Here is a 23,064-nt window from a genome sequence, read left to right as displayed (position 1 = left end):
AGACCAGGCCCTCTGGGAGGGAGGAGGGAGGAGGGAGGAGGGAGGAGGGAGGAGGGAGGAGGGAGGAGGGAAGAGGGGTTCAATTGCTCTGACTCTCAGGTCTCCTAGTGGGGCCCTCCAAGGTGGGGACAGGTGGGATCAGGGCCTACTCCGCCTGGGCCCCTGCCTACCTCCCCGCCCCTCCCCATGGCTTATGTAGTCTCCCAGCAGAGGACAGCACTGCCCTGGCACCCATCTCCAACAGGACAGCCTTCTAGCCTGAGCCCTAGAGGCAGTGGAAAGCCCAGAGCTGGTGGGCTGAGGAGTGTTGGGAGGCATTTGGCTGGAGCTGGAGCCTCCCCCAGAGACCCCGAAGCATCAGCCAGCCCACAGCCCCCAGGCCCAGCCCAAGAACTCAGGCTGGGGGGTAGCTGACACCACCCAGACTTAGTGTTCCCAGAAAAAAGAAAAAGCCTGAGGGAGCTGGCGCCTGTGGAGCTGGGAAAACAGTGCTGCCACCTGCTCTACACTTGGGGGCCTCTGCAGTGCCCCAGCCCCTGGGCCCCAATCTCTCCATCTATAAAGTAGGGCAGTACCTTCTGCCTCCCCTAACTCTCAGGAAGCGTGGCACAGCCAGGAAGGTTGGGCCCAGCAGAGGGAAAGGAAAGGCCTCTTTGTCCTAAGTAGCGGTGAAAGGACCCTCAACTACCCCATGCCCTTTGGGCAGCAGGATTGGCCTTGTCCGGACCTACCTGTGCCGGAGAAGGTCAGTGCTGACCACCTGGCAGGCCCTTTGCCAGGCATAGCAGGACAGCCTCTGGGTGGCCCTCAGGCGACCAAGGTGTGAGTGTGCTGTGTGTGTTGGGGCAGGGCAGGGGTAAGATTGGGTTGGGGTGGTGATGGGGAGCCTGACCAAGACACTTGGTTCCAGTCTTTTTTTTTTTTTTTTTTTTTTTTGAGACAGAGTTTCACTCTTGTTACCCAGGCTGGAGTGCAAAGGCGCGATCTCAGCTCACCACAACCTCCACTTCCTGGGTTCAGGCAATTGTCCTGCCTCAGCCTCCTGAGTAGCTGGGATTACAGGCACGCGCCACCATGCCCAGCTAATTTTTTTTGTATTTTTAGTAGAGACAGGGTTTCACCATGTTGACCAGGATGGTCTCGATCTCTTGACCTCGTGATCCACCCGCCTCGGCCTCCCAAAGTGCTGGGATTACAGGCTTGAGCCACCGCGCCCGGCTTGGTTCCAGTCTTGACCATCACTGGCCTCTCCTCTCCAAGCCTCAGTTTCTTCCTCTATAATGAGTCCCCAAATCCCGGGCTGTGGAGTAAGGACTGAGCTCCGCCTCCTATCAGATCAGCGGCGCATTAGATTCTCACAGGAGCAGGAACCCGATTGCAGACTCCGCATGAGAAGAATCTAGGTTGCACGTTTCATATGAGAAGCAACTGCCTATGATCTGAGGTGGAACAGTTTCATCCTGAGACCATGCCCCCAACCGAAGTCCTTGGAAAAACTGTCTTCCACGAAACTGGTCCCCAGTGCCCAAAAGGCTGGGGACTGCTGGTCTCTAAAATGAGGCTTCAGTCTAGCACGCAAGACTGCTGCGAGGTAGGAGAGGAGCTATGTGAAGGGCCTGGCCCGGCCTTCTGCTCAACCCTCTTTGTGCCCAGAAAGTAGGGAGAGGACTCAAGGGTAGGCAAGGACTCTGTGTGGGAAGCCCAATGGAGGAGAGAGATGGGAGGAAGCCTGTGAGCTGCTGCGCCAGGGAGTGTGGGCAGAGGGGGTTGTGAGCAGAGAGGCTGGCCCCCGTAGGGAGGGAAACGGAGACAAAAGAGCTCTCTGAGCCTAGAGCCTAGATGGATGGTTGATATCCCCATCCATCTCCTGGGGAAGGCCCTGCCTGCCGGCCTCTGCACCCATGCCAGCCCACTCACCTGCCTGTTTGCTCATGGGGAAGAAACACCAGCATAGGGAGAAACTCTGGGTCACCAGGACCCGGCTGGCTCAAGTGAGGTCCTGCCTCCAGGTCTTGGCCACACCAGCCCCTGCTGTCTGTCCTTCACTGTCACCCCCATCAATTCCTACCCTTTGCTCAGACACAGCAGGTAACAATTCCTGATGGGACCCTCAGGCAGCTTTTCCTGCTGTGAGGTTTTTTTTTGTTTTTTGTTTTTTGTTTTTGTTTTTGTTTTTGTTTTTTGAGACGGAGTTTCGCTCTTGTTACCCAGGCTGGAGTGCAATGGCGCGATCTCGGCTCACCGCAACCTCCGCCTCCTGGGTTCAGGCAATTCTCCTGCCTCAGCCTCCTGAGTAGCTGGGATTACAGGCAGTCGCCACCACGCCAAGCTAATTTTTTGTATTTTTATTAGAGACGGGGTTTCACCATGTTGACCAGGATGGTCTCGATCTCTCGACCTCATGATCCACCCGCCTCGGCCTCCCAAAGTGCTGGGATTACAGGCTTGAGCCACCGCGCCCGGCCTGCTGTGAGGTTTTGACCCATCCTTACTGCCTCCTCCCTCTTCTTCCTGTAGCATTTTCTAGAGTGGGTTCTGTAGAATTCCAGGCCCGCCAGGTATGCCGCAATAAAAAGGGCCATGTGGACAGATGTCTGGAAGCCCCGTCAACTCTATGGCCCAGCTGCGCTGCATTGGAGTCTATTAAAGGCTCTGACAAGTCCTTCAAGGACATAGCTGTCTTTACTTTGTCCAGTTTTTCTTGCATAAGCTCCACTAATAGCCCGTGGAACCCGGCCTTCACTGTGTCCTCCAGGGAGGATGTGGCCCTCTGTTGCTTGGTGGCTGTTTTACATACCACATTCTCTCCCCTGGACTTCCCTTCTTGTTTTCCAGATGGGAAGCTGAGGGCCACTGAGTTCGTCACTCAAGAACTCCATACTGTTGGGGCCTGCTCGAGTGGCTCTGGGGTCTACTTTTCTTTTTCTTTTTCTTTCTTTCTTTTTTTTTTTTTTGTAGGCAGAGTTTCGCTCTGTCGCCCAGGCTGGAGTGCAGTGGCGCGATCTCAGCTCACTGCAACATCCTCCTCTCAGGTTCAAGTGATTCTCCTGCCTCAGCCTCCCGAGTAGCTGGGACTACAGGCGTGCACCGCCATCCCCGGCTAATTTTTGTATTTTTAGTAGAGATGGGGTTTTATCGTTGCCCAGGCTGCTCTTGTACTCCTGAGCTCAGGCCATCCGCCCACTTCAACCTCCCAAAGTGCTGAGATTACAGGCGTGAGCCACCACGCCCAGCCTGGGGTCTGCTTTTCACATGCAGGTCCAGCGGCCCTTGTGGGATCAGAAGCCACCCTGGCCCAGCTGCTGGGGACTAGGATGCCTCACCAGGCCCTGGGATGCTGCTGGAGAGGAGAAGAGTGAGGTGAGCAGGCCGCCTGGCCACGCTTCCTCTATGCTTCCTCTACGCTGGCTCCTTGTGCTCTCCAGCCTGTGACTGTATGGGGCCAGACAGAGGCCAGATATGGGGAAGCTGCTGTGGCTCAGCATGGGGGCTGCGGACAGGGCCCCCTCCCCAAGCCTGGGCCAGAGTTGGGTTACGAGCCCTGAGGGTCTCCTAATGAGTTCCACATGCTGGTGGATGCCTCGGAGAGGAAATGGGAAGGGGCTGGGGAGGGGAGAGGGGGCCTGAGAGGGGATTGGAAACATGTGTTTGTGGAGGAGGAAGGGAGAGGGTAGAGGGGAGCGGGAGGTGGGAGGAGGGGAAGACTTTATCCCTCGGAGTTCTGGTGCTCATCCCCAGCGAGGTTGGCTGCCAGGCACACAGGCCCCTGCAGGAGGCCCCAGGCCAGGGGTCTGCTGCGGGAGTGGTGGGAGAGGCCCCTTAGAGGCCCAGTGCTCTCCTTCAGACAGAAAAAGCCCAAATCCCTGGCTCTGCTGGCTGAGCCACTTGCCGGGCCAGGATAGAACCAGGTGAGTGGGAGGGTCTGTGGGGGCATGAGAAAGTGCCCCCCTATCTCGTCGGCCAGGCAGCAGTGAGATGCACACTCGAATCCAGCCAGCCACCTGCACCCTACCCGAGAGGCCCTAGTACCACAAGGCCACTGACCCCTCCATCCCTGATACCCCCTCTGCCCCTCTCAGCCAGCAACCGGCAGGGAGTCTGCCCCACTCTTGCCCTCTGTCCTGTGGGGCTGGACGAGGCACCTGGTTTGGCCTGGTGGTTTGAAGCCTCAACAGGAAAAGGCTGTGCAGGAGTCACGTGGGCATGTAGGGTGGCGGTGTCTAGTGAGCGAGACCCATGGCAGTTACTAAGCAAAGTCTAAGGGCCTTACGGGGCACAACAGCTCCTACTCCCAAGAGCACTGGTTGAGCCCCAGGTTGGGCCAGCGGAGCAGCTGAGGCTGAGCCTGGAGCGAGCCTTGCAGACCGCTGGTAGTCAGCCCCCATTCCCACCTATCTCCCTCCACCACCGATTGCAGCCCAGCAGGGACAATGCCAATTCTTAGCGCTTTGTGCGAATTGTCTCAGCAAGTCTTCCCAACAGTCTTAGGGAGTTACCTTTGCTCTCACCCCATGTTATGGATGAGGAGTCCAAAGCACAGAGAGGTGAAGTCAGAGTATTCCCAGCAGCAGGAACAGCGGGTACAAAGGCCCTGGGGCTGGAAAGTGCCTGACGTGTCCAAGGAACAGTGAGGAGAAAGGTGTGGCTGGAGGAGAATGAGGGCAGGGGGGCAAGAAACAGGGGGTAGGGGTGGGCAAAACCGAGCAGGCCTCAGCTGTGGGGATCACTCCTGTGGCCTGTGCTTGGAGGAGGCTGGGAACTGCCCAGGAGGTTGAGCAGGGATGGCATGAGCTCTCTTGTAAGTGTTCTCACTTGTTACTCTTGCATCTCAGCAGACTCTGGCTACTGTGTGGAGAACAGATGGGGTGGGCTGGGGGCAGAAGCGGGAGACAGGTGGGAAGTGAGCAGGCGACATCTCATGGCTCCTTAAGGGTCTCACTCCAGATAGCCTGAGAGGTGAGGAGGCCTGAAGGTGGGGCAGCTAGAGGAATGCTCACCGGACCTGCCCCAGCCTGAGGCTTTCATCCCCCACCAGAAGGGACCATGGAACTGAGACTCCCCTAAACCAGAGGCATTTATCCCCAACAGATTTTGGGATACCTCTTAAAGGGCCATGGTCATTTTTGTGGGGTCTCACAGTGGCCCTGCTCCTGGGCACACTGTAATTACTTGGGGAGCTGGACCCAACCCCAAGAACCAGGGGCAGCCCTGGAACACAGGTCAGCTTCACAGTTCCAGCCAAGAAGGCTCAGGGCAGCAGCCTAGATATGGACCATCACAGCCTCTGCAACAGAAAGCACCTTCTGTTTCCAGTTAGCAGGCGCGTGAGTGCTGCTGCCTGGAGGGCCAGGGAGGACTCATTACATTGCTTCTCTTGCTCCAAGTTTCAGAGGCTTCTGAGGAACAAATCCAGAGCAAGTTGTCTTAGGAGGGAGGTTCTGGGACCTGAGCTGAGGTGGAGAGGGGATGTGATGGCCCTGGAGAGCATGACCAGCACTCCTATTCCAACCGTGGGCACAAGGATATGCTTTGGGGTGGCTGTGGCTGGGGTCAGAGTTTGAGGGGCTCAGTGCAGAGGTGGAGTAGGCACCATGGGAACTTCTGAGGGAGCTGGATGGTTCTGGAGAGATCTCCAGGTCAAGGCAAGGACCCCAGGTGAGCCTAGCCAGGGAGGGCAGAGGCCTGGAAGAAGATGCCAGGTGGGTAAGGCATCTGCATCTGCAGGGCATATGTGCCCTCGGCCAGGCCGGAGACCAGGAGGACAACACAGGCTGGATAAATGTGGGCCCAGCTCCTCAGGGCCACCCACGGCTCTGAAGTCAGTCCTGACTCCCAAGTTGAGTCCAGATGCCAAGCTGGGAAACATGGAGACGGACAAGGGCAGGCGTCAGTACGTGCAGCTGAGTGACACTGCTCAGCACGGACCTTGGCTTCTGCAGGCCAGGCCCCTGCCCGCCAGGTACCCACGAAAGATGCCAAAGTCCCACTTTGGGGAACACACACTGGTGCCTAAAAGAGAAGCTTAGGGCTGAGAAAAGGAAGCTGTAGGAAGACATCACTTCCTCTCCTGCCAAGGTTCCTCCTAGCAGCATTCTGATTTGTCATGGGTGGCAGGAGAGAGCCAGCAGGGGCAGGACTTTCTGCTGCAAGCAACACTCCAGGCAGACGAGGCTCTAGGTGGCCTCACCTAAAGTGAAAACACTGCTGGCCTTGCTCTATAAATAGGTTCTTGGGAGAGTGTTTCCACACGAGTAGCTCCTGGCAGGAGGAGGGACTGGCACAGGACACGCTTCCTAATGACTTTCCCGCAGGCTCTCTGGGCTGGCTCCAGCCTTGTCTTGAGCATGGCCTTGGGGCCCTGTGGGTCATGGAGGCAGGCTGGATCTTCTAGGGAGGTACTCCCCACAGTGTCCGAGCGAGGGAGCCCAGGGTGCCAGGGTGGCCTGGCTGGGGCGGGCTGAGCCCACTAGGCAACAGGAAGAGGCCCTGTTCCAGGGCGGCAGTGCTTACCGGAAGTGGAGCCATGGCCCAGGGCACCAGGACCTCCTGTCCTGCCACCGCTGCCTTAGTGCATGTGGTTTCGTCAGCAGCCTGGGCGGGCGGAGCAGGGGTGGTAAGGGGAGAACTCCCAAGAGTTCTCTAGGGGGATTCTGCTCCCCCTTAAACAGCCACACAACAATTAAAGTTGGAGCCATCAGGGGCCCATCTCCAGCAAATCATTTCAGAAATGAGGTTAATGACAGGGCACTGGGGCGACAGGACAGTGTGACTCACCATGCCCTCGCTTGCTCAGCGAGCTGGGCTTCTGGGATTTGGGGCAGTCACAAATACCCACCCCCAAGCCTGTGCTCTCCCCAGAGGTAGCCTTAGTGACAGCAGAAGAGGTAGCCTTAGAGTGCTTGCCACCTCAGGTGGAGAGGGGCCCAATCCCTTCTCACCACCGGGACACTCATGGCAGGGGCCATGGGATCAAGAGATGAGAACTCCAGCCACCTAACATTATAGAGACAGTGGGACCGTGGAACCATGAGCCCCTCCATCCCCACTGGCACATGGGGCCAAGTTCCAGGGAAGGGGCCTGAGGCCTGACCCACCAGGCCAGTGGCAGGATAACATCAATGGTCACACACTGTACACACTCACTTGCACCAGCCCAATAAGACAAGCACTATTGTACAGAGGCCCAAAAAAGGTCACAGAACTAGTCGGGGAGAGCCAGGATTTGGACCTGGGCCATGGGTTGGGGGCCTCCTGACCTCACAACTCTGCCCTTGCCCCACAGCGCCCCGACCCCACCACCACCACTAAGAAATGATGATACTGTGACAATCAAATCGCAGGACAGAGGGCCAAGGACTGTGCTGGGTGGCAAGCTAGTCAAGTTCCCATAGCAGGCTGGTGTGTGCTACCTGAGCCTCTGAGGTGGGTGGTGACCCCTTGATACAGCCTGTTAGGTGCTCCCAGGGTGTGGTGACTTGGGTGAGAGGTGGGAAGGCTTGCCACAGGCCGGGGCCGGACTCAGTGGCTTCCACCTGGAAGTTGTCGGCCTTGGTCATCCCAGCCACCCCTCAGCTTCTCCAGCAGGAAAGTACAGGTTCATCCCTGGAGCCCATAGAAACTGGGCAACGGTAGGCAGCAGACTGCAGTTTAAATCAGACATCTACTCTTTTATTTCACATAGGGAAAATTAGGGCATGAAGGGGTTGGGGAGGCGATCGATGGGGAATTGCTGCTGATATGCACTTACTGACAAAAAGAAATACTAACCTAACTTCATCTTCCTAACAAAAAAGAGATTCCTGAAATTTGGTTTTCTGAGAGCTCAGTTACCAAATCCAAAATTAGGAGAGATGACGGCTGAGCCGAGGCATTTGCATTTCCAGAAGGGCTGCTTTTGTACTTGGCAGCAAGAGTGGGGGATCAGTAGCAGCCCCAGCTACAGGGGAGCCATCGGGTAGGGCTGGCAGTGTCGCTTGGGGAGATTCCACAAGAAAGCCTCCATGTGGCCCCCACACCTCGCCAAGCCACCTCAAGCCCACCCAGGCCCCACACTTCTCACTGCCTGTGAGGGCCCTACACTCCCAGGCAGTGTGGCATGCAGTTCAGGGGTTCTGCAGCGTCTCCACAGGGAGGGGGTGGGGATACAGAACTGAGGCTAGAGGGACAGTGTCCACAGCCGTCACAGCTACCTAGGACCTCCGTTTCCCTTCCCCTAGATTCTCAGAGCAGTGAGCTCCTGAGTCAAGCCTCGCATGAGCAAAAAGAACTCAGGAGCCGGGCGCGGTGGCTCAAGCCTGTAATCCCAGCACTTTGGGAGGCCGAGGCGGGTGGATCACGAGGTCGAGAGATCGAGACCAACCCCGTCAACAGGGTGAAACCCCGTCTCTACTAAAAATACAAAAAATTAGCCAGGCATGGTGGCACGTGCCTGTAATCCCAGCTACTCGGGAGACTGAGGCAGGAGAATTGCCTGAACCCAGGAGGTGGAGGTTGCAGTGAGCCGAGATCGCGCCATTGCACTCCAGCCTGGGTAACAAGAGCGAAACTCCGTCTCAAAAAAAAAAACACACACACAAAAAAAAAAAAAAAAAAAAAAAAAGAACTCAGGAAGAACTTAGCCCCAGGTGAGAGCTTTAGTGCCCATCCCAACTCCAGCTCTGCCCTCAGCATGGTGATACACACTGACCCCCCTGGCTTTGTGGAGGCAGTTGCTCTGTGCTTTTTTTTTTTTTTTTTTTTTTTTTGAGGCAGATTCTCACTCTGTCACCCAGGCTGGTGTGCAGTGGTGCGATCTCAGCTCACTGCAATATCTGCCTCCCAGGTTCAGGTGATTCTTCTGTCTCAGCCTCCCTAGTAGCTGGGACTACAGGTGCGAACCACCACGCCCAGCTAATTTTTTTTGGTATTTTTAGTAGAGACAGGGTTTCACCATATTGGCCAGGCTGGTCTCAAACTCCTGACCTCGTGATCGCCTGCCTTGGTCTCCCAAAGTGCTGGGGTTACAGGCGTGAACCACCATGCCCAGCTTTTTAAAATTCTTTTGAGATGGAGACTCACTCCATCCCCCAGGCTGGAGCGCAGTGGCATGATCTTGGCTCACTGCAATCTCCGACTCCCAGGTTCAAGTGATTCTCCTGCCTCAGCCTCCCAAATAGCTGGGGTAACAGGCGTGAGCCACTAAGCCTGGCTAATTTTTGTATTTTTTAGTAGAGGTGGGGTTTCACCATGTTGGCCAGGCTGGTGGTGAACTCCTGGCCTCAAGTGATCTGCCCACCTCAGCCTCCTGAAGTGCTGAGATTACAGGCCAAAGGCTGGGATAGAGCCACCACGCCCGGCCTGTGCTGTTTTAAAGAGCAGCATTCCAAGAAGAACATCCTGCCCCCAAATTCCAGATCTGGCTGGTGGCTCCATCAAGGGAGGTAGGGACCTGGACCACTGTAGCAGAGACCTCCAACAGTCCGTGGAGCTTGAGCATGGGTCTATCCAAGCTGGCCCTGGCTCTGGCCTGTCTCCATCTGGACGGCCCATATCAGGCTGTCCCAGGACATGCTGATATCATACAAGAAGTGTGTGGGGGCGAGTCCTCCCTCCTGACCGCTTACATCTAATAACCAGTGAAGCTTCCACTGGCATCAACAGTTGGGAATAAATACCACACCACTACCCCTAAGACCACCTCCCTCAACTCCACACATCCTCCAGCAGAAAAAGGTGGATTTCAGAGAGAGATTCCAAACTCCATCCTGGGGTAAACTGAAGACAGGGGTGATGGCAATCTTGGTCTGGCCTGAGAGCAAGAGCTGCCACACAATGCCCTGGAGGTATGTTTGAGGAAAGACCTCCCTGGCTGGCTGAGCCCCAAGAAGCCGACGACAGAAGGCATGGACGACACACAGACACAGGGAAAACACTTGCCCTGGCTTCCCCAGCACAGGAGCAGAGGTCGGAGCCTATGAAAGCCCTCAGGAGACAATGGAAACGTGAGTACCTGAGTCCCAACAGAAGCAGCCAGTGGGGCCAGCCAGAGGGACGTGGGTGGCATGCAGGGGCTCTGGCTGCCCTAACACCCCAAATAGCTGCAAACGGGGGTGTCCTGGCCTCAGAGGTGATCCCGGCAGAGGCCCTCCCAACTCACCATTCTCATTCTGTTTGGGCCCTGGGGATAGGAAGATTGATTAAGTCTCACCCAGCATAAGCCACTCCTGCAACAAGTGCAATGAAGTCAGGTTTAATTTTCAGATTCCTCTGCCCTCACACAAGGAGGAGGCCACCTGGCTCCAGTGAACACGTGTGGAACAGAAACCAGAGCCACTGCAAAGCCACCACCCACTTGAGAGGGCTTGTTACTGGACAAACCTGACTCAGATGGGCCTACTTGGGGCCTTTGGTCAGATTTAGAGAAAACCCCTGGCTTATCCAACCAATGTGCAATCAATTTCTATGCCATGCCAGGTGTGGAAAAAGCCAGTCACATGTCCAAATGATGAGTCAAAATCAAGGCATTGTGGGGCCGCCTCCTCCAGAGGGGGAGCCACAGTCTCAGGACCCTGAGGAAGCAGGCATTTTCAAGTGGCTCCTTTACATTAGGCAAAATGTGGTCCTCTCAGTCGGGTCTGCAGCATCATTTGTGTGTGAGCCCAACCCATGGGGGACCTCTGGCTGCCAGGACCACAACGTGGAGAGCCTCCTGGTGCAGATGGCAAGGTGGAGGGCAGAACTGCAAACTGCAGGCCTCCAGTATGGATGTGATTCCCACAGAGTTCAGTCCCCTTTATTAACCCAAGCCCCACAGTACAAATCCCTGGCCTGCCACCCCCAAAATTGACCAAGCTCGTGATTCTTGCTCCCCTGATCATGGTGTCGTTCTCTGCATGATTAGCTGCTGGTTCTCCAGACACTGCTTCAGCTTGTCTTCTGTCAGTGTCAACCGCTGCTCCAGGATGGAGACTGTCTGCAAAATAAATAGTGGTTGGGTCAGAACACAAGAGGGGCCACCAGGCTGCCCTAGGGACCCCCTTGGCCAGTCGCCACTTGGCTGCCTCAGCCACTGCCCAAATGCCAAGAGCTGGCTCTTTCCACCTAGGGATTCCGTCAGGCCCCTTGTCTCTGGTGCTACTGGGACAGCCCTTGCCTTTATGTCTGCTCCTCCAGGCTCTGGATGGCTGATCTCTGATGTTTGTGGGCAGAGGGTAGGGACACCGTGAGGGAAACTAGATGGCAGGTCCCACAGCCTTTGGTTATTTCCCAAGAGAACTAAGGTGTCAGGAATCCCCTGCCCTCATTTACACCGGAGTTCTGGACCAAAACCAGCTTCTTGTCTGAGCCAGGCTCTGTCCATAAACAACTAGAGACCATCAACCACCTCCAATCCAGAGGTGAGAAAACTGCACCCACAAATGACAGCACTCTACTTGGGTCCTTCCCCTCACACCTGGAAGAACCTCCCAGGCTGGCAGGGGACAAAGGCAGAGAAGTAAGCCCCTGATCCCAGGAGGGTCTCTGACTGTTCAAATTCAACCAATGCTACTTTAGGATATGTCATCTGGGAGTTTAGCCCAGGGCAATCACAGGTCGGTGACAACTCCATCTCTCTGAGCCCACTTTCTCCTCCCAGGGCGAAGGACAGCGCCAAGCTCATGGCCGAGGTAACTCAGCAGCCCAGCAGTTGTTCAGCTCAACCCTGTTGGCCACTTTGACCATGCTTGTCATCATGCTGCCTTCCTGAGGTGGGGCCCTTGCTCTCCTGGCCTCTCTTTTTTTTTTTTTGGAGACGGAGTTTTGCTCTTGTTACCCAGGCTGGAGTGCAATGGCGCGATCTCGGCTCACCGCAACCTCCGCCTCCTGGGTTCAGGCAATTTTCCTGCCTCAGCCTCCTGAGTAGCTGGGATTACAGGCACACGCCACCATGCCCAGCTAATTTTTTTGTATTTTTAGTACAGACGGGGTTTCACCATGTTGACCAGGATGGCCTCAATCTCTCAACCTCGTGATCCACCCGCCTCGGCCTCCCAAAGTGCTGGGATTACAGGCTTGAGCCACTGCGCCCGGCCTCTCCTGGCCTCTCTTACACACCCAGCACAATGGCTCACCTGTGGACCTGCCTGCCTGGCCTGCCAAAGGCCCTCAGCCGCTGGAGCTGTGTGTGCTTCATGGACCAGGGCCCGTCTTGCAAACATAGCTCCCAGACAGGCTGGGGAAAGCTGCTCTTCTCCTCTGGCTTTGGACAGAGTGTTAGCAGAGGGGCAGCACTGTCTGGGAGCCTGCGTGCTCGCCCCACTCATCACTTGCGTAGGTTAGACCGTGCTGGCCAGGACGCCTCTGCCGTCATTTCACTTCCCTCTTTAGGGCTGGCTGAGTGCCTATTGTATACCAGGCCCCCGCTGGCCACTGGACGAGCCCACTGTGAGGGTGGCCGCCTCGACTCCTGCACCATGCAGCCCACAGGCATCAGGAGGGCCAGATTAATGTCACCCATGCACTTCCCCAAGAGGTTTCATCCCCTTCCCTGGGGCTCCATGAAGGCCTGGGCCTTGGTCCAGTGGAAAGGAAAGTTTTCCTTCATACATTTAATAAAACATTGAAACATTTCAGGAGGGAGTTTCCTCTCTAAGGCTGCTATAAACTCTCGCAGGGTCCTGCACGGATGTCAGCTGCCATGACGGGTGCTCCGCCTGGTGGCTGGCCCCTTCTAAACGAGCCAATCAGGGTTATGACGGCTCTGATTCCCTCCATCACTGGACAGAGCCTGGAGAAATTGCTACCCATGGAACATGAACTGTACCCTGAGAGGCAGAGCTAAGCTGAAAGAGACCATCACATTCCCCTGGTGCTGGCCAGCCAGCCGGGGGCAGTGGGGGTGTGTGCAGCTTGTAAAAGTGGCGGCGGAAACACCCCCGGCTGGTCTGGGACAGCATTCCTGGAAGTTTCCACTGGCTGCCGTGAAACTTGCAGAGCCAAAAGCATTCTTCATCCAGACTTTTCCAATGGCCCCAAACTCAAGGCCACAGCAGAAGAGCCTGTTTTTCCTCTTCTGCCTTTATTTTTTTTCAAACTTTTCACAGGCACCCAATTTCCAAACGTGGAGATAGTGGACCCAGAAAACGTGGGTGAGGTGCTGGGCAACATCAATATGGGGACCTCCACTGAGTTCCATGGGGGGCCCATACTTCAGCTCAGTAGCAATGTGACCACTAGACTGTCCATATTAAATTCTTTCAACAGAGAAGCATCACCTGTTTCACAACCAGCCCCTGCATGAAGGGTACTGGCCCGGTTGAGGCCTTCCTCTCAGAGCTCTGAGGATCACTTCGCAACACAGTAGACAAACAAGCTTTTACGAGCCCCGACACCCCTCAAGGCAGCACCTCCCCCGCTGCTGCTCTCCACCTTTTCCCCTTCTAGCCTAGCTTCAAAGGAGCCCTGTCGTCTCTGTGTTTGCTGTCAGCTTCCCCTGCTCCTCCTCTGCCAAGGTGCCGGGTGGTGGCCACCATCAGGGAGAAGCCCACCAGGCCCTTCTCAGCACATGTGATCCCAGCCACCCCCACTCTGAGCCAGGAGAAGGCCTGGGAGAGCAGGATGCTTTCTTGATTCCTGTACATTAGAATGCTGTCTGGAATTCTCTGCTCCATGTAGTTAAAAAAAAAAAAAAAAAATCCTACTTTCTTAAATATTTTTATATTTTTCTTTTTTTTTTTTTTTTTTTTGAGACGCAGTTTCGCTCTTGTTACCCAGGCTGGAGTGCAATGGCACGATCTCGGCTCACCGCAACCTCCGCCTCCTGGGTTCAGGCAATTCTCCTGCCTCAGCCTCCTGAGTAGCTGGGATTATAGGCACGCACCACCATGCCCAGCTAATTTTTTGTATTTTTAGTAGAGACGGGGTTTCACCCTGTTGACCAGGTTGGTCTCGATCTCTTGACCTCGTGATCCACCCGCCTCGGCCTCCCAAAGTGCTGGGATTACAGGCTTGAGCCACCGCGCCCGGCCTATATTTTTCTTAAAAATCAAATTTTCTTAATAAAGCATAGAGCCGCATTTTTACAGAAAATGGTGACTCCTCATGGAAAGTGCAACATGGAACTCCGGCTCTCAGACGTTGTTGCTGTGCCTTCCCCCTACAAGGGGAAGGAAGGGGTTCCCCAGTGATAGAAATGCCTTAATGGGCATCCAAGTGGCAAAGTGGAGACACACTCAGGGCTGGTGGCACATACAGGCAGGAGGGCTGGCAGGCCACCTGCAGGGAGTCAGTCTGGACCACAGGCCCACAGCAGCCAGGACAGGCCACCACAGTACCACCGTGCTTCCCCAGCTGCACTGGGGCTGTGGGAGGAGGGCAGAGTATCTGAGACAGCAGAAGGGGTACGTGGGGGGCATCCCTGGCATGGACTGGTTTGGAACCATATCACATGACCTTGTTCAGAATGTGTGTGACCTTTACCTGTTGGTTCAGAACAAAAAGTAAGGACATCCCCATACCAGGGTTCAGAAAATACATGCCGCCTCAGTGTGCACAGGCCGCTGCTGTTCCCTCCTGCTGCCCAGTGACCCAACCCCCAGCGAAGCCCAGCCAAGGAGGCTGCTCTCCTGGCCTCATGCTCCATCCACCCCAGGAATTTTCCTGCTACACAGCACCTGTCCTCGCCAGGCTGGAGACATGGCCACACCTACCCTGGAGGGTGAGGAGGAGTGCTCTGCAGCCTCCTCGGGTCCACACTCCACAGCCCAGCAGCCTCGACTTTCAAGGGCAAATGAGCACTGACCTTCTAAACAGCTCCTTGATCACCCTGCCTCTCACCCTGCTCTGTACAGAGGAGCAGGGGCCAGAGGTCTGGTCCCAGAGCTTCAGAAAGTCCCCAAAGAGGTACAGGCCAGGTCGGGTGCCAGGTGTCAACAAGGGAAACTGCTTTGCCTGATACAAGTGTCCATGGCTTCTGGCTTTGGGGCAGGGTAAAGAGAACCTGAAGAAGGGGTTGAAGAGTCCAGGACTCTGGCTGCTGGGGGTGGCCAGCCTGGGCAAAGTGGCCAGGAAAGATGGCCCATCTCCCAGAACTTCCTCATGCTGGGGTCCAACTCCCCCACAATGCGGCCCCTTCTGCCAATGAGGAACCAGACAGCTCATTCCCTCTGCGCGGACCTGGTGCTGCCCTGGAAGGATTCATAAGTCTCTTTGTAGTTGGGGTGTGGGGCCTAGACACAAGAGGACCCAGCAGGAGGTCCCGGGACTGGGCTCTGGGGGGGTTCTCCCTGATGATTCTTAACCCCCTCTGCTCCGCGGGCTTCTCTTGGCAGCTCACTCTCATGGGCACTCGTGTTGCGCCAAAAACTTCAACAACCTTTCAGGGTAGGAGCTTTTATTATTCCCATTTTACAGATGAAGAAACTGATGCACAGTGATATTAAGTCACTTGCCTAAAGTCACACAGCTTATCAGTGCCAAGCCTAGGCTGATGAACCCAGGAGGCCTGGCTGCAGTGCGCACACTAAAGTACAGAGCAGTGTACATCTTGGCTCTGTCCCCGTCAAGAATGTCAAAGGAGAGACCTGCTGGTGTCCCACCCCACTTGCAGCCCTGATGCCCAAACTCAGGCAGGCTGAGAGGAGAGACTCACGGATCCCTGTCCTTACCCAGTGGCACCTGCTGTCCTGGTTTAGGCTGCCTGGGCCTAGCTGCTCTGAATTAAATGAGCAGAAGTTCTTACCTCAGCCACAGTGGCCATAGATAGCCCTCAGGGTCACTCACCCCTTCACACTGTCAGGCCTCACATGTCACCTCCCCCTGAAAAGCAGTCTCTTACCTGGCTAAACATTTGGGTTTGAAATTATGACAAAGGTCATAAGAATAATTCACCTGAGTCATGAAAACTCAATGTTACAGGAGCCGAAAGGACACACTTACAAGAACCTCCTACTGGATGCGCAACGAGAAACTGCCCCAGTGGCTTCACTGTCGATGCCTTCTTCCAGCGGGCTTTGTGCCACCGCAGCATTACGTGAGCAGTCCCAAAACACGCTGTGGAACTCGCCCAGGTCACTGCTGGGTGCCCCATCCCTCAAAGACAAGGTTCACCTGTAAACAAGGTGCCTCCCTCCCAAATCGGAGTGACAGGAAGCCAGAGTGAGCACCCTATGGCCTGAGCACTATCACTCCTCACCCAATACTGTCCGCCTTCCCGGTCAAGGCCCTCAGGGCCAGTGTCAGGAAGCCTCATGGGGTACAGTCAGCAGGGCTCCAGAAGTTTTATCTTTGAAGTCACATCTGCCCAAGGTTCACCAGGGAGCTCATTTCTGAACCACCTTTTCCTACTCTGTTACCAGTAATTTCTGGGAAGCCATGACCCTTCTCAAAAAACCTTGACTTTCTTTTTTTTTGTTTGTTTTTTTTTTTTTGGAGACAGAGTTTTGCTCTTGTTACCCAGGCTGGAGTGCAATGGCGCGATCTCAGCTCACCGCAACCTCTGCCTCCTGGGTTCAGGCAATTCTCCTGCCTCAGCCTCCTGAGTAGCTGGGATTACAGGCATGTGCCACCATGCCCAGCTAATGTTTTGTATTTTTAGTAGAGACGGGGTTTCACCATGTTGACCAGGCTGGTCTCGATCTCTTGACCTCGTGATCCACCCGCCTCGGCCTCCCAAAGTACTGGGATTACAGGCTTGAGCCACCGTGCCCGGCCCCCTTTTTTTTTTTGTGTGTGTGTGTGTGAGATGGAGTTTCGCTCTTGTTACCCAGGCTGGAGTGCAATGGCACGATCTCGGCTCACCGCAACCTCCGCCTCCTGGGTTCAGGCAATTCTCCTGCCTCGGCCTCCTGAGTAGCTGGGATTACAGGCACGCACCACCATGCCCAGCTAATTTTTTGTATTTTTAGTAGAGATGGGGTTTCACCATGTTGACCAGGATGGTCTCGATCTCTTGACCTCATGATCCACCCACCTCGGCCTCCCAAAGTGCTGGGATTACAGGCTTGAGCCACCGCGCCCGGCAACTTTCATATCACTTGTTTGCCATCAAATGTTGTCATGTTCTGTTGTTTCTCTACACCTGGTTGGCAAACTACAGCCACAAATAGGGTTTTATGGACATGTCCACTGGCTTCCATGTGGTCTCTGGCTACCTTCTGGGTACAACAGCAAGCTGATTAGTGGTGACAGAGGCTGTATGGCCCACAAAGCCTAGAATCTTTACTGTTTAAATCTGCTGACCTTTGCCCTTGCTCTTCCCTCACTCAGACCCTCACCAAGCACCTCCCCTTGCTGGCCTGCGCCTGGCCACACAGGCTCAGCTGGACCCACAGGGTACACCCCAGTTCAACGAGGCAGATGCTACACAGGCGCAGACAGTGGGATGCACTGGGGAGGAGAGGGCAAGGGGGGCAGGAAGAGCATCAGGACCCAAGGAACAGTGTGCACGAAGGCCCTGAGCTGGCTGCGAAGGTAACGAAAGTGGGGAATAGATCAAAGGAGGCGCATGTGCTGGAGCGAGGGGAGGGGGCTTCAGGGGAGGCAGCAGATGGGGCTGGGACCTGCAGGCCATGCCTGGCAGCTTCATCTTCACCCTCAGAGAGGTAGAAGGGTGCTGGGAGCTGCTAGGCTGAAGGGATGTGAGACCCCTCTGGCTGCTACTGGGGACGGTCTGGGAGTGGCTGCATGACTGTGGGAAGGTGAGGTGCAGGCAAGAGAGAATGAGACAGGATGACAGTGGCTTGGACTGGGGCCAGGGGAAGCCAAGAAGGAAAGTGGACAGAACCAGAGATAGCCACAAAGAACGAAGCACCTGTACCTGGTGATGAGTTAGATGGGGGTCTCAGAGAGGAGATGTGCTGCACGGCCAAGAATACAAGACAAGGACTGGCCCTGCAGAAGAGGCAGAGACGGGCTCCAGACTGCACAGCCTGAGTGTGAGGACCCCTAAGAGAGCTGAGAGAGTCTGACAGGCATGGGGTGGTCTGAGAAGCCTGAGTCAGCAGCAGAGTCACTCTGTATTTTTGAGACTTGCACTACTGAGGATCCTCACTACTGGGGGCAGCCAGTGGGCAGGGAGGGAAGGAGGGGTTGAGGAGGGCAGTGGACCCTCGAGGCCCCTGCAGGCTGGAAAGCAGAGTCCAGTGCAGGTGAGCCAAGGGCTCTGCCAAGTCCCAGGGTGATGTCAGCAATGGGTTGAATCCCTCTGGAAAGCTCCTCAGTGGGGACGAAGGAGGGATTGCCCAACCCAGGTGACCCAAAAGGGAGGATGCTGAGATGCTGGGGACTAAAATCAAGAGCACAGTGACCGGCCAGCTTGGGCTAGACATTGGGTCTAGAAGCTCAGGCCAGGCAGTAGGGCTTCCAGCCATGATTCATCTGCCTGAGCTCTCCAAGGCAAATCCTCCCCCTGGAAGAGGCTGAACAATGGCATCCTATTTGAATCCTAATTTTCCTGCTCAGGGAAGAGAAGACACTGATCTGTTCGGTTGGGGCAACATTCAGAGGGCGAGTGCATCTTCTCTCCCTCGCAGTTCGAGATGTGTAAGACGTTTTATGTAACACCTTAAAGGGCCTTCTGAGCGTGGTATAAAAAGAACTGATTTTAAAGTGACAGGCTTTTATTTTTAGCCCCCTAAAAATTGTAGTGATGCCCAAAGCAGTTGCACTGAAATACAAGTCCTCAGAGACATGTCTGGCACCTGGGCCCCCAACTCCAAGCAGAAGAGGAACACTGGGGACATTTCAACAGACACCCCCACTCTGCACCTCACTACCTCAGACGTGTCCTTCTCTACTGATGGAGTTATTAGGTGTCTGCTGAAAACCTGCTATGGGACCCACTGGGCTCCAAGATCGCAACAGTTGAGCCAGATGCCACATCATCCTCCACACCCACCAATGACCCAAACTGACCAGTTCAGGTTGCCTGCCTGGGACAGAGCCTGGGTTTATGTAGCTCTGCTAGCCTCCGAGGTGGCGGAGGGGAGCGCCTTAGTTCCTCTGAGGTATGTGATGGGGACTCTGGAGCATCAAGAGAGGCCAGAGGGGCGTCTGCATGACCCCTCAGCTAGTGAGGGGCACGGGCGGTGTGATGCTCCCGTGGGCTCTGCAAAAGTGTAGGAAGAGTTCTCTGGACAGGAACAGAGGAGGCAAAAGTCTAGTGCTCCCTGAGAGGGTCCGCCCCACCCTTGGACATGGTGAAACAGAGCAAACAAGGACAGATGCAACTCAGCTGGCTGTGCCCCACCCCCTGTGGAGTGACATACAGTTCCTCAGGTCCACCTTCTCCCAAGTCTAGTTACCCCCCAGCACCCTCCCTGGCCTGTGCAGGCTTCTCCTTTGTCCTTCCTTTCTCCTGCTGTGACCTCCCCCTCTTTCAGCCCCAGCCTCTTTTTCTCCCTGGCCTGGTTTCCTCTTGAGGTGGGCTTGTCCTGCATTTTCTTCTTAGTGCTTTTCTCCCGGTTCTTTCTATTTCCTTTCAAGGCCTCTTCATTCCATTTTCAATGTTTGGTGAGAGGACGAGGGGAACAGGAGCAGAATGTGTGTCTGACACCCTGGGACTGAGCTCCAGGTGGAGTCGGGCCCGGAGTCAGGCTCCTGACACGGTTCACCTGCTAGGGGGCTGATGCCAGGGCTGCCTGGTCCGCCTGGCCTGGGAAAGAGAGCACCAGCTGAGAGGAAGGCCTCTGGGAGAAAACAACAGATGGGCTGATGCAAGTGCTTTCCAAGTACTAGGTGCAGCAGGTGCTAAGGCCCTGAGACACACTCTTGGAACTGTCAGGAGGCCAGTGTGCTTGGCCTAAAGAGGTTGAGCAGGGAAGAGATATGGGCCCAAGGGCCCTCAGCTCAAAATGAAAGGGAACACAGATGCCCCCACTCCCTCACACTGCCTCACCAGGCTCAGAGCAGCCACAGCCAGGGAGGATGCTGACCCCACGTGCCTGCGGCCAGTTTGTAGAGCACTGGTTCCAGAATAAACTCTGGTAGAGGAGGCTCGATCTAGGAACTGACCACAGCCACCTGGTCCCACAGGCCATGAAACAGAAGGGAAAGGACTGGTACTTCAGAGCACAGACCAAGGGCACACCCTTAGGGACAGGTCCCTTCCAGCAGCTGCTACTCCTCCCAGGGCCATGGTCATCACCACCTTTGCTGAAGGCCTCCCTCATGCACTCATGTGCAAACACGGTAGGGAAGCGTCTCCAAAACTGAGGAGCTGTGGGACACTCATGACCCTCCTCAGGGGTAGCCAACAACATCATTCACTCCCACACATCTGTCAACACCCAGCACAGGCAGCAAACAAGGGACCCCAGCTCTTGGGGGCTTCCAAGCACTGATGCGGCCACAGTCCCTTCTAGGCTGGGGGAAAGCTACTCCACCACTATTGACAGCAAAGAACATCTTGGGGGCAGGAAAGAACAAGGGTTGCCAGATCCTTAAAAATACTTCCCCAAGTGCAGGCCTCACTTGAGGTTTCCCCACTCCATCCCCCTGCCCCCCAGCTCTGGGGTAGCCCATCTTCCCAGGGCCTCCTGCTCACCCTGGCCAGGGCCCTTCCCCATATCCACATCCTACTCTTAGCAGAGCCCTGGGTGGTGGTACCTGGGGCCTTCTTGGGTGCGTGGTACTGGTTCCTATGGGAGCCTCCTCTGAGCTTGAAGACAGGTGGTGTGGAGGTGGACAGGGTGGTTGGGCCAGACTGATGGATGGAGGCAGAGCCAACATCCAGCTATGTGTCCCACCAACCACTCTGCCTGGGCTGGGGAGCTGCAACTGTCCCAGGCTGGCAGGCTTGCAGGGAGGCCAGGAGATGGGGCATCAGTGGCTAATGGAACAAGATGGGAAGCTGCACTGACGGAGAGAAGGGAGAGGCAGTAGCTGGGTGAAGCCTGGGAGAGGCAGTAGGAGGGTGAGCACACAGGGCCACGCTGTCCCAGGCCCCCCTGGCAGCCACACTGGGCTGATCAGGGTACCATGGGGAGAGAAGTGTCCTTGTCAGACTCAGGCAGACCCCCTTCCCCGTCCCAGCTGGGCTCCTCCTGCACTAGGGCCTCCCAGGCAGGGCTCAGGTGCCCCTCCTGCCTGCTCCTCAGTCCCCATCCTTGGACCTAGGCTTCCGCCTGACTCCCCTTGCCCTACTCCTGGGACACCCTTTACCCTCTGCCTCCTCATTGCTTCTCTCTATGCCCCTCTCCTATCCAAGAGCTTAGGGATAAAGGCCAGACCGAGGCACGGCATTTCTGTGGCCCTCCAGGCCCTGTGCTGACCATCGATACTGCCTTCCCTGCCCAACCCTGCCTATCCGGGGCCTGCCCACTCTCCTACCCCAGGAGCCTCCTTGCCCTGGCCCCAGTGCTCGGATACCTGCCTTCCTCCCCTCATGGGTGTAGGCCTTTGGAAAATGCCACTGAGAGATTCCCAGTGGGGAACCTTTGTCCCGTGTGGTAAGCACATAGACTCCTTAGCTATATGGCCTCGGCTCAAAGATAAACTTAACCACTAACTCGCCAAGCGGCCTTGGGCAAGTTACCTGACTCAGGGCTTCAGTATCCTTGTCTGTAAAACACCTCTCTCATAGTCATGGCAATAGTCATATTAATAACTAATATACATGTAGCACTTGCTCTGGCTGGCTGGGCACAGGCATGCACTATGGGGAACATGACTCCCCTAGCCATTGCCCTGGCTGAGCTCTGGGATGTTGAGGGAGCCATGGGCACAGATGTAGTCAGGTTTGAGCCACTGATGCACGTGGTGGTCTGGCTGATTCTTAAAGTTCTCCTGTGAAGGAAAGCTCCTTTTAATCATTTCCCAGGTTGTGGTTGATCTGGGGTCCCCCAGGAGGCCTCCCTGGTTGGGCTGGAGTCCTCCAGTCTCCTCCACACCAACACAGGAGCCAGATAACTGGGCCAGAGATGGGGTGACCCCAGCTGCTCTGAGTCTCAGGGAGAGGGTGCAGTCACCCGGTCACACCACTGAGGACACTTGTGGCAGGCCAGGCAAATGTCCTGGGCTGGCCATTGACTCAACACGCCCGGTCTCAACTGTGCTGCACTAAATGTCTAACTTTCCTTTGGCTTCATTGCAAAGATGAAAAATATGGAATTAATCTCCCCTATAGCATGGTTTTGACTTCACTCAGATTCTGAAGATCTAAAACAGATGCAATAAAAGGGGAATCTCTTTGCTGTGGGGTCTCGTGAGCTAACAAAACAAAACAGGGCTGCCAGCCCCACTGCCTACCCTAGTTCTGCGCTGTCTCCTCCCAACTCCAGCTTTGTCACTTGGTGTATCCCTGTATGTGTGCACACTCAGGGCCCTGCCTTGCTGGTGGTGCCCTGGCCAGCTTGCTACCACATGTCAGCAATGACTGGGGGGCCAGAGTGGCCAGCCTAGCCCTCTGCAGACAAGGCCTGCTGGTCTAAGCCCAGCCCTTTGCACCACCCAAGGCTCTGCCTCCCGGCCCCAGCCACCACCCAGCACCTAATGGTCTGCAGCTCAGGGGCCTTCACGTCAGAGGGTACAAACAATGCCCCTGGAGCAGCCTGTGACATCAGTCAGTCTGAGTGCCAGTGCCACGAGGACAGAAGTTGTTGTCTATTCTTGCTCATGACTGTCTTCCTGCTCCTAGACAGCACCTGGCACACAGTAGGTGCACACTAAGTACTGGATGGACAAATGCCCAGCCCTGAGTGCTGTGGGAATGCAGGGAACACCCGTCTGGTGCCTGCCAGCCCAGGTCCTCCAGGCCAAAGGGCAGCCCTAATCTGAGGATGGGCCCACCCAACTTGTGAGGAACACTCACCCCAGCGTGGGTCTTGGACCTGGTGGACTTGAAGGGATAGTGGGAGAGGGAGAGTGGGGCGAGCAGGCAGGAGGGGCCAGCCCCCAACAGCTAGTCTTGGGAGGGAGGGAGCCTCATTGCTTTGGCAGGAAGTGGGGGCGGGAGTCAAGGAAGCAGCCCGGTTCCTCCCCTTCCCAGCTCAGTCCTGGTCTGATGATGACTAAAAGCTCCAAAGCCTGGACCTCAGAGGGAAAGGAATGGAGCTCCCCTCTCACGCTGATGTCTGGCGTGCTAACAGGCCCAGGATCACACACAGCCAA

General features: G+C 55.8%; 1 protein-coding gene across 2 annotated transcripts in view; it reads right to left on the bottom strand.

The window, feature by feature from the left end:
• Positions 1-7,659: 7,659 nt before the first annotated feature.
• The window catches only part of POC1A (POC1 centriolar protein A), an 85,654-nt gene continuing 70,249 nt past the window's right edge, over positions 7,660-23,064 (bottom strand). For both annotated transcript variants that reach the window (XM_003936591.2, XM_003936593.3), the window contains exon 11: positions 7,660-10,951. In XM_003936591.2, the coding sequence (XP_003936640.1) occupies positions 10,853-10,951 (99 nt within the window). In that variant the 3' untranslated portion in view covers positions 7,660-10,852. The remainder of the gene's footprint in view (positions 10,952-23,064) is intronic.

This window comes from Saimiri boliviensis, chromosome 8 (genome assembly GCF_048565385.1).
Source record: "Saimiri boliviensis isolate mSaiBol1 chromosome 8, mSaiBol1.pri, whole genome shotgun sequence".
Classification (NCBI taxonomy): Eukaryota; Metazoa; Chordata; class Mammalia; order Primates; family Cebidae; genus Saimiri; species Saimiri boliviensis.
Note: the sequence above shows the minus strand (reverse complement) of the source record. Positions and strands in the feature narration are given on the sequence as shown.